Source organism: Mastomys coucha, unplaced genomic scaffold, assembly GCF_008632895.1.
Source record: "Mastomys coucha isolate ucsf_1 unplaced genomic scaffold, UCSF_Mcou_1 pScaffold23, whole genome shotgun sequence".
Taxonomy (NCBI): domain Eukaryota; kingdom Metazoa; phylum Chordata; class Mammalia; order Rodentia; family Muridae; genus Mastomys; species Mastomys coucha.
The window spans coordinates 37,754,021-37,772,895 of NW_022196906.1; the positions used below are offsets into that span (position 1 = coordinate 37,754,021).

Sequence of the window (18,875 nt, forward strand, 5' to 3'; positions counted from 1 at the left end):
CGGGGGTGACAGGCAGAGAGGGGACGATACCCACACCCCTTAAATAGTAGGGACTCCTCACCCATCCTGCATCAGACAAGTTCCATGTGTCTGTCATGAAGGTGTAGACCACTGCTTAACCTCCGAAAGAGGCAGATACATACCATCAGGCTCAGTAATGGAAGACACTGCCTCCGGAGACAGGCTGTGCTTGTGTGTCCAATTGGCCTTGGAATTTGGCCTCTCTGAATTCCTCACTTCTAAGACGAGAACGGTAATGACAACTAGCACCCAGGCGTTTTGAGAATTAAACAAATTAGTATTCATGAGCATTCAGACTTGGGCCTGGCACAAGTGACTGACACACACATGCTAACTGTACTTGCCATTTCCAGGAGAGGCCCAGCAGGAAATGTGTCCCTCTTGTGTCCTTTTAGGGACCCACAGGCTTCTGTTGCTCAGGGTGTTGCCCAACCTTGGGGTGTTCAGAGGAGACAGGTGATAATCCTCACACTTGAAAGACATGGGGTGCTTACACACATAGCACACCACAGCATAGGCTGCCCTTGGGCTCTCAGGCCACTCTGGGCAGGGTCAGAAGGACAAGGGGATGGGAAGGAGGGGAAGTCAAGGGAAGCAGGTGGCCACAGAGGCCAGCTACATCTCCACAGCTGGGCGCCATGCCCTGTGCCTACGTGCTGGCTCCCTCTGTGAGGCAGGATGAAGAACAGGCCCTGGCATGCCAGCCCCTACCAGTGACTCCTGAAACCTTGACAAGTCTGAGCTAGAAGCAGGCCTGGGCGAGGCTCCTGATAGACTCATGTTGGGCAGATGGATGGTCGGTGTGGGAAAGACCCTATACTTGAAACTGTGACGCTGCAGAGAGAACCGGAAGGAAACTGGAAAGATGCTGGGTGGTGGCTGGGCTCAGAGCCTTTTCTGACTCTCTGGTCTCCTCACTCCCAGGCAGGGCAGGAAGAAGACAGGCTACAGAGGCAGCAGGGAGGGGCTCCCTCAGCATTTTGCCAAGTGTAAGGTGATGGTTTGAGTGTTGTAGAGAGAGAAGGAGGGAACGGTGACAACCGTGTGCCAGGACCAGAGGAAGCTGCCCAGTCCTGGGGAGGTGACCCCACCCCAGCCAAGTGAGCTGGATATGCCAGGACTCATTGTATAGGTGGAAAGGCTGGGTTTGGGGATGGGCATGAGACTTGGCCATGGGCACTGACATTGAGAGACACTGAAGTTGTCCAGGTCAGCTAGGAAAACCTGTGCCAACTACCACTTTCAGCCTCTTTGGTATGAGGGGGAAAGGCCACCCAGGGACAGTTGTGCAGAGTCTGGGCATGGCCACTGACCTGCTGAAGGTGGGGGCAGGGTGCCCCAGTGACCTGACCCACCATGTCAGGACCCTCTGAAGAGCTTGTCTTCTTCTCCACACTACACAGGGGCTGCTAGGTTAAAAAAAAAAAAAAAAAAAAAAAAAAAAAAAAAAAAAAAAAAAAAAAACAAAGAACAAAAGCAAATAAACAAACAAAACAAGTCATAAGTATCCTGCTTCCCTGTGACAGTAAGCTTGGCTGAATTTAGACCTGAAGTTCCAGGAAAGTTGAAAGGCAGCCAGCAAGGGGACACCCACCTGTAGTCTCAGCTCCACTTTTCAGAAGGCTGAGGCAAGAGACTCCCCAAAGCCCTCCATTCGGGGGCCCTGCCTGGGAAACCTGTATCTAGAAAGGAGAGAGATTGGGGCTGTCACTGAAGGGCTAGGATGCTCCCCACCTCCCCTGCTCGAGTTGTTCTGTGGCTACAACCCAGAAGTTAGCACTCAGGTTGGAGTCGTGACCCTGGTTTGTTGTGGTCTGGGTTGCCACCAATCTAGGCTGGAACTATTCCTGTTAGGGTTTGTGTGGGGTAGGCGGGGGAGGGTGGTTTGGAGGTTGCAGTGGGTGTGTATAGGGAGTTGGGCTATGACCCCTAAAGCTAGTATTGAAAGGGCATCCATGCCATATACAAGGGGTTGGAGTCACTGCAGTTCTAGACTTCAAAGCATCCCTTAAGTTATGTACTTCAGCGTTTGGACTGGTAAGACAGTCAGCTAGAGTAGGAGAAAAACCTGCCCCATGCCAGTATCCCTCAGTGGCCCTGGCCCTGGTCTGCTTTCAATCCCACTGTCCACTTGGATCATGAGAATTCAGCATCCTGTGCAGTTGTGTTTCCCACATTGCTTGGTCCCTGTCTCTCTGCTTGAGGGATAGGCCCACACTCAGAAGTCTGGAACACTCCTCTGACCCTTAGCATTGTCTATAAGGTAGATCCAAAGGTAGGGCAGGGCCAAAGGAGAGTTGCCAGCCATGTGCAGGTGCCTGGGGGCATGGACAAAGGGCCAGGAGGGGCAAATGCCAGTCCTGGGTGGGACAGACACCAGGGATGGAGCAATGGAATCTGCATGTCGCAGAGTGTGCACATGCATGCTTGTGTGCATGTGTGCATGACTATGTATGTTTGAATGGCTCTCTCCTTAGCCCACCAGACTGGAGAGACCTGGGTATCTCTAGTCAGGCCTTCCCACATTAAAGCAAAGGCAGGAGAGCCAGGCCCAGGGTGAGAAGAGCAAACAGCAAAACTAAATGACTTTAATATGAAAGAATTTGCCACTAATTAAGCACAAACACTCCACTAATGCAGAGAACACATGTTGTGGATTTCACTTAAGCAGGAACCAAATGAGGTGAAAATCCTTCCAAAATGATAGCAGTTCACCCTCAGAGGAAGATGCTGCCTCTCCTCGGTTCTATTGAGCATCGCCCCAAGCATATCCCAGCCTTCTACCAGCACAGCCTTCTACCCTCCGCGACTAGAGAGGTTCTGGCCATGCTCTCGGCCTGTCTCCCTACTCCCTGGCTGTCCTTCCCCAAGTTCACTCATCCTCTCAAGAAATGAAAGCCTCTCCATGGCCTGTATCTGTCAAACAGCAGCTCCTGAGCCCAGGGTTCTGACTAACCTGTCTCCCTACGCACAGCTCAGCTCTGCCCTTCAGACATGAAGGCCTGCCTCTCTCTTCTTTCCCAGGACATACGTGGAAGGTTTCTCCATCGGCGTGACCCACGCCAGCACTTCTCACTCCGTCTACACCCAGCTTGCCATGGCTGGCCCTACACACCATCATGCATTTCCTCTCCCCTGCCTGAGCTCATCACCCCACCCCCGCACCCCCCTCCTTCCCTTAATCTTCATTAAGGCAATTTTATTCCTTTGGGGGCATGTGATGGTGTCTGAATATGATTTAATTGTCATACGTGAAGGTGGTGTTCCTAATATCTAGTGTGTAGAAGCCAGGGATGTTGCTAAGTGTCTTCTGACCCCACCAGAGGGGATTGTCTGGCCAAACGTCAGCAGTTATCTAGGTGATCTTGTTCGGGGGGAAACTGGCTCACCTGTATCAAGGCAGGTCTTTCCCCACGTGTTACCAATACCAGCACTTAAGTCACTTCTCCAAGTACCCGCCATGCTAGGAACACATAGGAATGGGTCTTTTCTCTCTTATGTCAGCCCCAGCCAACAGCACTATCATGATTCTCCACTTTATACGTGAGGGAATTGACACCCAGAGAGATCCATGCAACTTAAAGTTGTCCAGTTTGTAATTAGTACTCACGGACTAATTACTTCATGTACCTCAATGCTCTTTATAGACCTCACTCTCTATTTCTCTCAACCCCTCCTCCCAACCTACCTCCCACCCAAACCCCTTCTCTTAGAATGAGCCTTCCTTGTAGGCAGGCAGGAATACCTGCCCAATAGACTTCCCTCCCTACAGCCATCTCTGCAAGACTGAGCCTTTGCAGAGCTGGGTGCTGGAGTGGCTCACCTTGCCCTTCCTACAAGGCAGACCCAAGAGCCCTGCACTGCCAAGCAGGTGTTGAGCCTCCCTGTAGTTTGGAACCGTGAGCACTGAGGCCGAGGAAGGCACATGCAGATCCTGAGCCTTGTAAAGGTTCCCCTGGGGAAACCTAGGGAATTCTTTCTCTGCCTTCTCAGTAGCCCCCCAGCCTCTCCCTCCTCAACACCAGTCTTCCAAAAGGGCTGCTGCCCACACTTCCCCAGTGTGTCAGTAGCAGTGCATGCACGCTCACAGGGAAGCCTTGGCTGGTCTACTGTGAGACGGTAGTGTTCGCTGCAACATCAGCCACCCTCATGTCACCACACCTTTCTGAATCTTGGCCTTAGAGCCAGAGGCTTCTGTGCCTGCAAGTCAAGAAAGGCCAGGTCAGGCAGGAGCAGCCCAGGGCTGTGGAGGGAGCGGGGGTGGAGCTGGAGAACACAGAGACATAAACAGGCTTAGGTGGCGGGCAGGGAGCAAGGCCTCTCTGCAGCAGCTTGCTTAGGTGAGAAAACTATTTTTCACCTTATGCTCTGGTGTGAGGAAGGGAGGGAGATGGGGTACTAGGAACTGGGACAGAAGAGAATCAAGCCTGTCATCTGGGAAGCAAGCAGGAAGATATAGGATTGGAAAAATGTGGGCAAGGGATCAAACCAACTCACACCGTTCAGGGATTCCCATTTTCGAGTAAGGAAGAATCAGACCTTAAGCTGTGTCCCCTTAATACAGGTGAGGTCCCAGCTTCTATTTCTGCCGCTAGTGCACTTCTTAGGAGATGCCACTGGACCTGGAACAATGGCTAGCCTTGGCTCAGGACCACAAATGGCTCACAGACTTCTCCACCAACCAGTGGGGGTGCCCTGTTGAGGTCTGAGTGCCAGGCTTTGGGCTGATGTGCTCTGACAAGTGCACGCCCGAGTGTGCACCCTGAGCACACAGTACAACCTCGCCCATGACAAGAGCAAGAAGAGGGGTCTCCAGGAAGCTGCCTCCCCAGAGGGGGTTCAGGAAGAACAGAAGTCACAGTATATGTTTAACAGAAGTGATAGCAAGCCAGACCTCTAGCAGTCTTTCGTAGCCTCATTTTCTCACTGTTCTTAGTCTGGGACTCCTTGTTCAATGCCTTCCATTGGGGCATGGTGACTCACACTTAGCATCCCAGCATACGGAAGGCTGAGGCAAGAGGATTACCCACTTAGGCGACCTTGGGCTTGATCTTGAGTTCAGGAAGCTTACTCTACCACATGGGAGAGTGGTCTGGGCCACTCAGCGTCAAGGCTGGAGCAGGAAGAAGGCATGAGGCATGGGTGTTGGAGTGACAAAGAAAAGGGTTGTACATGGGGACCCAGCCCAGGAGTGTTGAGAATATGAGTGAGAGATCACTGGTGATGAGGGTTCTGGTGGGAGGAGCTTAGGCGGAGTTTAGATTTGGACCAGTGCCGCCTAGGGAACAAAGCTGTTTAGGAGCTACCGGGCTGGACTGGGTGACTGGCTATGGAAGAACCTCCTGTACCCCAGCTTTGCTGCGGTACGCTGTGGATTTGATCTGGGAGGACTTCCAGGAGAAGTTGGCCAGCATACAAAGAGAGAGAACCAACTGGTCAGTTCACAGTGAATCCAGAGGAGGGGCAAAGTTGTGGCAGAGGGAGCTGAGCAGGATAGGGCCACAGAACCCCTCCAGGATCCTCAGGCCTACTACTACTCCCTACTCAAGCCCAGGAGACAACAGCGACCAAGTGGTAGGGGCCAGAGCTTGCCTGTGACAGTTTCCTGCATGTATCCTTCCTCTCAACATTGCCCAGAGGAAAGATGTCAGATCTACCAGAGGAAGTAGAGTGGGCAGAGACCTAGCACCATGAAGACTAGAGATAGAGACAGGTAGAGCCAGGAGTGAGGCACTGTGTTCCTGGTATGCCAGAGTAGAGTTCCTGCTTGCCAGAGCCTCAGAGGATGGGTGACAACAGAAAATGGGCCTGCAAGACAGTGGTCCAGAATCCCCAACCCCTTCCATGTTCCTTGATGGGAGAACCAAAGCCCAGCTCCCTGACTCATCTTGGTCCCCCAACCCGTCCTGCCAAGTTTCAGGGAGAGATAGAGCTTGTCAAGGCACCCCCATGGCTCCTGCCACCCTCGGGGCTTCTGTACTGCCAGGGGAGTGGGGCTGGCCCAGTCTGTCTGGAAGATCCTGCGCTCTGGCTCCTTCTAGGTCCTTTCCCAGGCTGCCGCACCCCCTCTTCTCCCACGCACTGGGTTCCCCCACCCAAGGCAACCGGGCGCCAGCCCCACAGCCCATCATTAACCAACTCCATGTGGGGAGTCGGGGGAGCATTCAGCCAAGAGGAAAACATGGGCAGTATTTGTGACCCCAGAGCTGGGGGTGGAGGCGCCTGGGCTCAGACAGTAGCAATTAGCCCCTGACTGTGGAATCATAGGACATTATCACTACTTCGAGTGGCTGGTAGTGAGTGGAAGGATACAGAGCCCCTGGAGCCATCCCAGAAACTCTGTCCCCAAGAGAATTCCTCAGGCCTTCTCACCAGCAGAGGTCTCTAACTGCAGGAGGTAGGAAATAGAGCTGCTAACCACTGTGCCTGGCCAGGACATGCACTATAGGCCTTCTTGCTGTGCCTCCCCAGGGAAGGCTGGCTGGACACTGGGACAAGCCATTGCCTCTGTCTGCTCCTGGTGCCCTCTAATTCCGGGTCACTGTGGCCCCATCCCCGTTGTGAAGGGGAATTTGGAAGCAGGTGATGCAGCCTAGGAGCCCAAGGAGCTCCTGAATTAATGGGGAACCATGCCTGGGGCATAGATACGAGAAAGGACAAGTTCAAAGGGCTTCAGCAAGCGCCCTGCCCTCGTGGTTCTTCCTGGCAGAATGATCAGGTCCAAGATGACAGGTTGGCAAAGCGTTCCAAGAGGAGGATGACCCCAGAAAGGGAGTTGCCTCCTGATCCCATTTCTTCCTTGCCAGCCTAAATGCTTCCTGCTCAAACTTCCAGAGAGTTGATATTTGAGAAAGAAGCTGGGCTGAGGGGAGGGTCCTAAAGCTTTTTTTTTTTCTGACTCAGCAGGGTTTCAGGGGACCCCCCCTCCCCACAGTGAGTCACTCTCACTTGCATTTACCTGTTGGGTCGACACCTCCACGGAAGGAAGGAAGTCCTGTCCTGTCTGCCAGTTCCTGGAGGGGAGGAAGGAAGCATGCCTAGAAAGCCCTAGAAGCAAAGGATATTGGTGTCAACTGGGGTTGTACTTTGTTGGTAGGGCACTTACTTAGCGAGCAGGTGCAGAGCCTTGGGTTGGATTCCCAGTTCAGTCCCTGACCTACACACACACACACACACACACACACACACACACACACACGGATGGTCGGACAGAGTTGGGGGAAACACGGTTGGTTTCCTTCTTTCCAGATGTCACATGTAACTAATGTAGCTCTCACATTGTAATGAATCCCATTAGTTAGGACGCTTAGTCAAGAGATTAAGGCAGGAGACCTGCTATGAGTTTGAGGCTAGCCTAGGCTGCATAAGCATGTTCTAGGGCAGTTTAGGTGGCAGTGTGCGATGTTTGTCTTACAACAAAGTAAAACAAATGAAAAAAGGGATGTTGCTTTGGCTCAGGGTCTTGTCAGAGAGCCCGGCACCCCACACCTATGCACACAGACTTCTCTCTGTGTTAGTGCATGCGCTAATACTCTGCTCAAGCGACTGCTGGAGACGCTGAGGCAGAGTTTCAGGAAGTGAAGGCCTGGGGAAGATCATCACAGCCAGGCCAGGCATAGTGGTCCTCACAGAAGTACCCCTTTACACACCCACCTTCCGAGCCCAGACCCAGCTTGCCCAGCCAGAACAGGAGTTCTGAAGTCAAAAGGGGCAGAGAGAGAAACTGCTCGTGTGGCCACGCCCGATGCGTGGGAACTCTTGCCGTAGAGCTGCAGATTAGCTCTATGGCAAGCAGGGCAGGGCCTTGGGGAGCAGGTTCATCTGCCACAACTGAAGAGCCTTTGTGTTTTCTTGCTGAGCTTGGGCTTTTGCAGGCCTGTGACGACGGAGGGGGGGCAGTCTGATGCTCGCCTTGCTCGGTCAGCACTTCTGAGAAGCCAGGTTGCCCCAACTGCCTAGCCTGTGTTCTGCTAAGGAAACTGAGGCACCTGAGCACAAGTACCAGTGTCTTGGACCTTGACTGTATAGGGCGGTCAGGGGAAGACTCATTGCTTGTCCCTTCCAATGTGAGAACCCCTCCTGCAGACACAGGTCTCATGATCTCCACACCCTTCTGTAGGTGCTCTAGTCTGAGTTCCCCAGACTCCATGTCTGACCCACGGTGACTGGATCCCAGCACAAGGTACCTATGAGTACCGTGACTGAGTACTGTGTCATTTTCAAAGTACTGTGGGGTTTCCGAAGGATACCACCCCAGAACAAAGCCCTAGAGAGGCAGACTGACAGGGTTAGGGTGGGAATTGCAGTAGGCCAGGGGGCTATTCTTCTGTGTCCCTGGGCAGATGACCTAATCCTTCCTGACCTGGCTAGTGGGAGGTTGCCTGGTCCATTGAACTCTTGTGTGCTACCGTGTCACAAAGCTCCAGGCCATGGTCTGTAGAGGACTTTCCTATTGCTTGGGTAGCCAGAGTCGGCAGGTTTCCCATGCTTTTTGGGCCTACAATGTCGGGCAAAATGCAGTCGACACAGCTCAAGGTCAAGCATGTCCCTGTTTTCCCCATGGTAGCTAGATAGCTGTTGAGTGACAAAATACAGACTCCACACAAGGACAAGAAATAGTAATGGGTACAGTTGCCCACTATATGCCATTGGGGTCCTAGTAGAAGTGCCCACAGAGAATCAGGAGCAAGAACCTCATGGTGTCCCAGAAGAGGGGGGCCTGTACAGTGCCTACTGCCAGGTAGACGATCAGTTATTGCAGCATATTCTCTGTCCAGTCACATTAGGGCAATGATGGGCCTTCTAGAGAGGGAGACCTACAGCTTTGCTGATGATGGAGACAGTGAGGATGATGGTGATGATGCTGATGCTGATGCTGATGCTGGTGGTGATGATGGCAATGCCAACAATGATGGCAGCAACTCTCATCGACTGAGCATTTATTTTGTGCTAATACTGCTTTCTGAATCTCCACTTTGCAGATGTGCACCCTCAGTGTTCACTGAGTCATAGAAAGGCTAAGTCATTGCCACTGGATGGCACCGATGCAGAATGCAGACTCTTCCCAGCCTCATTGTGCACCCTCAGTAGAGGATGCCAGAAAGGTCCAACAGAGCTTGGGAGCCACCCCTGCCATTTCCCACATTAGGAAGCTGGAGCAGAAATGAAGAGAGATGCGTGTACACTAAGGCCATGCTTCCTTGGAAAAAAAAAATTTTTTTAAGCCACCCAGTCTAAGAGCTGGATACTTTATCCTGACTTGACATGTTTGGTCCAAGCCACGGAAGTTTCGGAACCAGGTCCCTCAGGCTGGCATGTTGAAGAAGGACCTGATGTTGGCTAATCTTTTGTCCGCTCTTTATGGCACTCTCTTCACTCTCAATACTCCAGGAGCCCCACATGCCACCCACAGGCTACCTCCCCACCTCTGTTAATAGCTAGCTATGGCAGAGGCCAAGAGTAAAAGTGTACACGCCCGCTACTGAGAAGTCCTCTGTATCCCGACCCAGCCCATCACAGGGACAGAAAGTGCCAGAAATGCCTTTGTATACAATGAGGGGATGCCAGGAATGTTTCTCTCTGCACCACCATGAAGCTGCTTCTGGGAGAAACCAAACAGTCTCTACCCAGCATAGACTTAGATAGGGAGGACAAAGACATGCACATGTGCGTGCGCATGCACTCACAGACACACACGCACACACACACACACACACACACACACACACCTGCTTTGGCACAGGAACCTCCTCAACCTCCATAGGGCATCATTAACAACCTCCCCTCTTGGCACTGCCTTATCCTTGAAGGGTGAAGTCATTGCTTAGGAATATCAGTCTGTGTACCAGCCCCCTGCTGCCCCTGCCAGCCACACACCTGCAAAGGGACAAGAGGAGATGGGGTACTGGGTCAGTGGGCCATGCGCCCCTCCAGGCCAACCACACCTAGCCCCAAGATGGTTCCTGATGTCCATTCCCGCTTCCCCCAACTCTCACCTGTGGCCCAAGCCCTCCCAACTGGCTTTTCCAGTTCTCAGCTTTGTGTGGCGCAAGTTTCCCAATTATGCTCACATTATCACAGCTGCTGGGCAGACTCCAGCAGGCCTGGGGAGCAGAGGCTGGAGGAGCAAGCATCAGGGAGCACCCATTTATCCTGTCAGGGAGGATGGAGGAATTAGTTGCCTGCCAGCTGACCAGTCAGCAAGAGTGCTAGACCATCTGACCCACTGACCTCCTCTCAAGGCTGCTTCTGGGTGGGGCAAGGGCTGGGCTGCTGTCAGACTGGGCCAGAAGGAAACAGGAGACCCAGGGCACCCAGCCTGCTCCTTTGAAGAGGCAAGGGAAATGGCTGCCAGGGTCCCACAAGTAGGTGGAAATTCAACCCCCAGCTCGTGTCACACTTCGTTCCTCTCACCTGCTCCAGCCCCCAACACCTCTGCTTGGGGTGCCTGGTGCTTCCAAGGGCCAGCTGGGAGGATGGGAACACTCACTGTGCTTGGTAAGGCTGTGAATGGCAAAAAGGATGGGGGTGTGTATGGAGTTCTCAGTGCCAAGGGCATGGCTTGGGAAAGCCAAAACCAGGTATTAGAAGGAGTTCAGTAATCTACCCTGCCCCTCTCTTTCTCTCTCTTTTTCTTCCTCTCTTCTTCCCTCCTTCCTCCCTCCCTCCATCCCTCCCCACATCTCTCCTTTTCTCCCTTCCTTCACACCCCACACCCACCTCAAGTCTTACTGTGTAGTCCAGGCTGGCCTTGAACCTATCACCCTTCTGATTCTTACTCTTTTTTTTCTTTTAAAGATTTTATTTATTTATTATATGAAAGTACACTCTAGCTGTCTTCAGACACACCAGAGGGCATCAGATCTCATTACAAATGGTTGTGAGCCACCATGTGGTTGCTGGGATTTGAACTCAGGACCTTCAGAAGAGCAGTCAGTGCTCTTAACCACTGAGCCATCTCTCCAGCCCCCTGATTCTGACTCTTGAATGCTAATAATTACAAGCATGCCCCACCATGCCTGGTATGCATGCAGTTTGCCTGCATCTCATGAGAGCCTACTGTATCCTAAGCCCCTGAGATCCTATAGTCACTGTGGTCTCTAGAGGAGTGGAGTGGGGAGCAGTGGGCTAAAGTGACTGTGGGCTTTAGGGTCTTCCCAGGAACCCCCAACTTCTCCATCACACAGAGGAGGCAAGGATCCCAGGCCATCCTCCTGCCTCTGAGTCAGTGAAGTGCCTGCTATTATTGATGATCAGTAAACTGGAGATGCAGGATAGGATGTCCACAAATGTGGTCACTCATCAGTGACAGGAACAATGCAGTCATGTGACAAAGATGCTACCTTGGGGGCTTGACAGACTCCCAGATGGAGAGAAGTGGAGGGCAGAACCTGGGCTAAGGGGACTCAAAGGAAAAGACTTTCTAGATGAGGAGGGGGAACCTATGCCTTGCCCAGCTGCCCGCTTCTTCCTAGGAATCCCCATTCTCTTGGCTGCCATGTAGTTTGCCCAGCAATAAATATTTGCTCCACTAGAGAAAAGGAAACACGGAAGCCTGCCGTGTAAGCCAGATGCTGAGCTGGGCTTGGCTTTGGGAACTCAGGAAGGGAAAAAGTTCCTTGTAGGAGTCCATAGTCCAGGGTAGAAGTCTGAGGTATAAACAGTCATATTCTGAGACAGGGAGGCTGTCCCAGTAGGAACCTGGAGGACCAGACTGAGCAGCTTCCTAACGGAAGGGCCTAAGTAGACTTTATGGGAGCTAAAGGGGAAGGGCCCTCTTGCTGGGCATCCTCAGCACCTTCTCCAGATTCCTGCCCTCTACCCCCATGTCCTTTGTTATCTGTATGACATCTGGTTCCCCAGCAGTGAGTAAGGTAGAGGACACTGGATTATTTGGCTCACTAGCCAGATGAGGGAACTAAGACCCAGGAAAACTAGCTAGGCGGTTCTTGGAAAGTAGAGCTTTCGACCCTCATACAAAATGATGGCATGCTAGGTAGGTATGGCTGTGCCTCCTGCAACCCAAGCATTCTGGAGGCTGAGGCAGGAAGACGCTCAGTTCAAGATCAGACTTGACTATATAGATTAAAAGGCACTGTGGGAGGGCATGGGGAGGCAGAGATTGAATGTGGCTCAGTGGTGGAAAACTTGACAAGCATGAGCAAGGTCCTGGGCTCTGCCCACATCCAGACAAATGGGAGAAAGTGGGATGTGGGTGTGTGTTCACTAACATGGAACCCTGATCCTTACCACTCCCTGAAAAGTGGCATTTGGAGCAATCTCTACACTATGATTCTGATTCTGTTTGATTTGGGAGGAGGGGGCTTTCTTTCTTTCTTTCTTTCTTTCTTTCTTCCTTTCTTCCTTCCTTCCTTCCTTCCTTTCTTTCTTGTTGTTTGTTTTTTGTTTGTTTGTTTGGTTTTTGTTTCTTTGGGGGTCCTGGGTTTTGGTTTTGTTTATAAAATTAATAGAGAGAGCTAGGGAGATGGCTCATTGGGTAAAGTGCTTGCCACAAAGGCATGAGAACCATATTTAGGATCCCCAGCAACCACACAAATGCCAGATGGGCATAGTAGCCTGCCAAGAAGACAAAGATGGGATCCCTGGAGCAAGCTGGCTAGATAGACTAACCCCATCTAGGTCCAACCGAGAGACCTTGCCTAAAAATATAAAACTGAGAAACTCATGCCTTCAACTCCAGCGCTGAGGAGGCAGAGGCAAGCAGATATCTGCAAATGTGAAGCCAGTCTGCTTTACACAGCAAATTCTAAGGCAGCCAGGACTACATAGTAAAACCCCATAATAAACAGACAAACACACACACACACACAAATAAGAAGAAAGAAAATACATTGGAACTCAATTGAGGAAGATCTTTAACTTCAACCTCAGACCCCCATGTGGATACATAACACATACGCATGCAAATATATATAGAGAGATCATAACCAGGCATTGTAGTGGTATTTGTGAAGAATGCCGGCACTCAGGAAGCTGAGACATGAGGATAATGAACTCAAGGCCATTCTGAGCCTCAAGTGAATGATGCCATTGTCTTCTCAGCATTTTTCAGAATTATCCAGAGTGGGATTTTATTATTAAATTCATTTATTTATTTTGTGTGTGTGTGTGTGCTTAAGCCATTGTGGGTGTGTGGAGGTCAGAGAACAATTACAGGACTCCCCTGTGGGTTTCGGGTATCAAATTTAGGTCATCATGCTTGGGAGCCAATATCTTTACCCACTGAGCCATCTTAATAGCCTTTAAGTGGTTTTTATATCAAGTAAGTAATTTATTTATTCTAGGGTGGGGGGAGTTGTTGAAATGAGTTTCACTTGTATCTCAGGCTGTTCTATCTAGAACTTACTATGTAACCCAGGCTGGCCCCAAAGTCTCATAGCAAACTTCCTGCTTGGCCTCCCGAGTGCGGGGGTTTGAGCCACAAGCCACCAGACCCAGTGATTATTTCCATAAGAAGAATTATAAATGTAATGACTGCCATAAAGGTCAAGTGCAGAGGACAGAAGATGGGGGCTGGGGAGTAGTGCCCGGTACTGACCACTTCCCATCATCCCCTCCACCAGGCACTCACACACAGGTGGTGCAGGTGAACGATTCCATGTATGGCTTCATCGGCACAGATGTGGTACTGCACTGTAGCTTTGCCAACCCACTGCCCAGCGTGAAGATCACCCAGGTCACATGGCAGAAGGCCTCCAATGGCTCCAAGCAGAACATGGCCATCTACAACCCAACTATGGGTGTTTCCGTGCTGCCTCCCTATGAGAAACGAGTGGAGTTCCTTCGACCCTCCTTCATCGACGGCACCATCCGCCTTTCCGGCCTGGAACTGGAAGACGAGGGCATGTACATCTGTGAATTTGCTACCTTTCCTACGGGCAACCGTGAGAGCCAGCTCAATCTCACTGTGATGGGTAAGCTGGCCCTGGGCCTTTTTTTCTTGCCCATCTAGATGGCTTGGGCATCCTTAACATATGCCTCCGTGGCCACAGACACCCCTGTTGGCTTGGCATGCTCCCAGAAGTCCAGGCATAGTGCCTCTGACTTGACGAGGCAGACTATCCACAATTCCCCAAGGACTAGGGTGGGGCCTCAGCTTTGGACGGGGCCAGGCACTGTAATTAGGTTGGGACTCCCACCAAGGGACATGTGTTGGAGACTAGGAAGCAGGGAGGTGCTTCAGACACCATGGTAAGGAGGGAAGCTAAACACACCAAGACTCTTAAAAGCCTAAAACCAGAACTGTTTGTGCAGCGAAGGAGGGTTTGCGGGCATGAGGAACTTCCCAAGAGAAATTCTGGGAAGGGCTTGAGCAAAGCACAGCTGGGAGGTAGAGGAGGTGGCCAGGATAGGTACCTACCAGATGCCCAGGCCATTTCAACTAATGCCATGGTGTTGCCTCCACAGCCAAACCCACCAACTGGATCGAGGGCACCCAGGCAGTGCTTCGAGCCAGGAAGGGACAGGATGACAAGGTCCTGGTGGCCACCTGCACCTCAGCCAATGGCAAACCTCCCAGTGTAGTGTCCTGGGAAACACGGCTAAAGGGCGAGGCAGAGTACCAGGAAATTCGGAACCCCAATGGCACAGTGACAGTCATCAGCCGTTACCGCTTGGTGCCCAGCAGGGAAGCCCACCGACAGTCCCTGGCCTGCATCGTCAACTATCACCTGGACCGCTTCAGGGAGAGCCTTACACTCAACGTGCAGTGTGAGCCAGGGCCAGAGCCCTTCCCATCCATTGCCACCTGCCTTCCTCTTCTGTCCCCTAATCTCTCCCCACTACTTTCTCTTCCAAGAAGTTGCACTCTCCCTGTCACCTCTCCCTGACCTAACCCTTCCCCTTGCAGCTTTTGCTGAGGTCCTATGATAACCACTTGTTCTAGCTGCTCCCATGTCCTCCCCATCCTCCTTTCTTACTTCTTTCTATCCCTTCCCTGGCTGTTCCCCTGACCTCATCCTCTTCCAACATCCTCCCTTGCCTCACAGATGAACCTGAGGTGACCATTGAGGGCTTTGATGGCAACTGGTACCTACAGCGGACAGATGTGAAGCTTACGTGCAAAGCAGATGCTAACCCGCCAGCCACGGAGTACCACTGGACCACGTGAGTGCTATGAGCTGGCCTGTCCCCTGAAAATACCCGACAGAGGCCCAATCACCCACCTCTGGGGAGTAGAGAGAATTAGAATCTAAGCTTGGATTTTTCCGTAGGGGTTGGTTTAAGAGACCCCCACATACACACACACACATACTATGTACACACACCTCAGCATTTGAGTGCTTGGGTTTGGAGCTAATAATCCTGCCAGCAGGGGCTTCTCTCATAACCTGCTTCCCTTCTCTCACTAATAAAGAGTTTTGTCATTTTCGTTTGGTGACTCAGCCTGAGTCATGCCACCCCAGTCCCCACTACTTATTTTTATCAAAGTGTCCCCTGGGAAGCTGGTGTTCTAGAACAGTCCAGTCTCTCTGCTCCTAGTCCTTCAGCAACCCCAGGTTCTCTGAGTGGAGGCAGCAGCGGACCCCCATGTCCCATTGTCCCATGCTTGGCTTTACAGTCTGGTTGTTGACCTTCGGAGAGAAAACAAACACAGCCCCTCTGGCCAACTTGAACATCTCAAGCTGTTCTTTCTGCAGAGAGCTGGGGGCACAGGGTGTGGTGGAAGCTAAGAAAGTTGACATGGGTGACCAGAAGGCAACAGCTCAGAGTGAGTCTAGAGTTTTTTTCTAGGAAGTAGAGAGCCCCGACAGGCTCTCCCTGTTACCTTCCACCGACAGGCTCTCCCTGTTACCTTCCATTTCTTGGCACAAAACTGCTTCTGAAGGTGAGGTAGGCAGGACCTCCTTGCCAGTCAGCCCTGTTCTGGAATGGCTGGTGGTTTAGCTGAAGAACAGTGAACCCCAATGAAGGTCTTCCATTCTCAACAAACTCCCAGGGTGGTTCCCACATGGAAATGTCTTAAGACATACCCAGCGATGGCTAGATCGTCAGTGAGAAGGAGCTCTCAGCCATGCCTGCTTGTCCATCTGATAAGCTTCTTCAAATGCATTTGGCCGGGCCAGGCGGTGGTGGCGCACGCCTTTAATCCCAGCACTTGGGAGGCAGAGGCAGGCGGATTTCTGAGTTCCAGGCCAGCCTGGTCTACAGAGTGAGTTCCAGGACAGCCAGGGCTATACAGAGAAACCCTGTCTCGAAAACACCAAAATAATAATAATAATAATAATAATAATAATAATAATAATAATAATAACAAATGCATTTGGCCCCAGTGGAGAGCTAGAGGAGAGCTAGCTAGGGTCAGGACCCAGGTATATCTCTGTTGCCAACCCACTACCAAGGAGACAAAGGACCAACAAGAGGGCCCAGGAGCAGTAGAGCGCTCCTGCAGCCTGCAGACCCAGCTGGTTCTGGCTCTGCTGCTTCCTGCCTGTGTGTCCTTGGCCTTGAAGCTCGGGCTTCACCTGTTATGTGGGAGTGGTACCCACCTGCCTTGAATACATTTCAGCAGTTTGATGATCAAATGTGAACCGCCAGGCAAAGTAGCTCAAGTCCCTATAATCTCAGCACCACAGGAGCCCAGTCGTGGTTGCTCCAAGTTCAGAACCAACCTGGGCCACAAACAAAAAGAAAACAAAAACAAAACAAAAAGAAACAAAAACAAACAAGAAACAAAAATAGATAAATAAATAAACTAAATTACTGAGTAATAGAAAACTGTGAGATGCAAGAGGTTATTGTTGTTACTCTCTTCCTCTACCCTAAACATACTCTATTAGATAGCAAGAGAGCTGGTAGGTGGATAGCAGTTAAGCCAAGTGGATGCTCTAAGAACTTCTTGGGTCTGAAGAGTGATAACCCTTCACTGTGTTTCCCAATATCTATAGGTTGAATGGCTCTCTCCCCAAGGGTGTAGAAGCCCAGAACAGAACCCTCTTCTTCCGGGGACCTATCAACTACAGCCTGGCAGGAACCTACATCTGTGAGGCCACTAACCCTATTGGCACCCGATCGGGCCAGGTGGAGGTCAATATCACAGGTAGGCATCTTCAGTCTCCCCAAAGCTCAAGTTCCTCCATGGCTGCACCCACTCCGTGCATTGCATCGCGATGGGGAGTCTGCATCTTTTTCTCCCTTGCTTCTCTGGGGTTCAGGCCACAATTCTTTCTCTGTAGTTTTCTCTTTGATTTATTTAAATTGGGCTAAAGAGGACAGTCAGAGTGACCCTCAGCGAGAGAGAGGACAGCAGATGCTGCTTTCAGAAATGGCATGTAGGGGCTACAGCTGAAAGCTTGCACTGGGGAATCGTGCTGGCTTGGTGAGACAGGTCTGCAGATGGACCTCCAAGTTCTGCCGCTGGACCACGTGAGTGGTCCACGTAGGGCTGCAGGGTGAGGCTCGCCTCAAGCAGAACATAGGACAGTATCACGGACACTGGAGTGAGCAAGCACCCTGAAGGCATTGAATACATACACGTCTGGAGACTGAATTGCTCTTTCCCCAGATCTTTCTGTCATTACATGAGGGGTGTGTCATTCCGGGAGATGGGGGGCGGGGGGAATGATCGCTTTGATGTTCTGCAGGGACACTTTACCTGGGACATGACCTGAGCAGGCCTCATCTGTATAATGGGGGCAGTGTGACCTGTCTTGAAGGAAGGGCTGCTGTCCAGTGACATAGAATGTAGGTCACATAACCTACCACAACTCAGTCTGTCAGTAAGAGGCCAGGGCTCTGTGATTATTGTCCCGACCTCCAGCATTAACATTGTCATTAGTGGGAGCATCAAAACAAATGCACCAAGGAGTAAATGGCCACCAAATGTAACAAGGGGGAGTGTCTGTAGTATCCAACCTAAGCTCCTTTGTCGGTTGGGAAAGTGTCACACAGAAGCTCTGAAAACAGGAAGGGGCATCCCGCTGCCACCAAAGGAGACAGAATGTAACATGCACAGAGTGACCTTGGGCTTCAGGAAGCTAGGTGATGATCAGACTTGCTGTAGCTAGACCTAGGTCTGGGGGAGCCTGGAGAATTGGCTGGCTATGAGCCTCTATCTCAAAAGTGAGATATCAACCGTGGGTACGCCCCAAACACATCTGCACAAAGCACCTGGAGCTCTCCAGGGACTACAGTGACCTGTCCTTGGGGCTGTTTTGTCACCTAGGAACTAGAGGGTGTAGTCACTTACTATTTTCTTCAACTCCCTGCCCCTGACTCTGAGACTGTTTATAGGTGCAGAGGTGCCAGGTGACAGCCGAGGCGACAGGCTAGGATGGGGCTTGGGAATTCCCATAGAGTGTCAGACATGCAGAAGAGGGCCGCCACACACTCCTCCCTTCTGGCACAGTTTGGAGCCTCACAGGGACCTGAGCTTTGGCTCTCGGGCTATAGGATTGGATGGGGAAAAGCATAGCCACCCCCTATGAGGAGTCATCATATGTGTGACCAGTATGTCACTTGAGGGCCAGGAATGTGTTCCTATAAGGTCTGTTCTTGACTGTGTGGCCCTGAATAAGTTCTTTGCCTCTCTAAGCCTGAGCTTTCCAGTCTGTAATGTGAAGATAGCCAAACTTATACCCCGTTCTCCATCATCCATATCTCCGGATGGATATAAGCGAGTACCAGAGTACTCCCTCCAACAGGATCACCAACGTCACCACGGCATCCCACTCTGCCACCCAAGCACTCTGGGTGGGAAATAGCTGATTGGAAATTTGGAGGAAGTAAGGAGCCCACATGCATCTTCACATGGATGCTACTTCTCAGCATGAGAAGACTGACCAGAGATCCTGCTAGGACACAGATCCCGCCCAGCCTCAGAACCACAGATATCA

At 51.5% G+C, this 18,875-nt stretch overlaps 1 protein-coding gene across 1 annotated transcript in view; it reads left to right on the top strand.

Annotated features, from left to right (window-relative positions):
• Nectin1 (nectin cell adhesion molecule 1) overlaps positions 1-18,875 on the top strand; it is a 63,186-nt gene that overhangs the window by 33,126 nt on the left and 11,185 nt on the right. The window contains exons 2-5 of the mRNA XM_031343024.1: positions 13,605-13,955; positions 14,449-14,751; positions 15,030-15,147; positions 16,929-17,080. Coding sequence (XP_031198884.1) covers positions 13,605-13,955; positions 14,449-14,751; positions 15,030-15,147; positions 16,929-17,080 — 924 coding nt within the window. The remainder of the gene's footprint in view (positions 1-13,604; positions 13,956-14,448; positions 14,752-15,029; positions 15,148-16,928; positions 17,081-18,875) is intronic.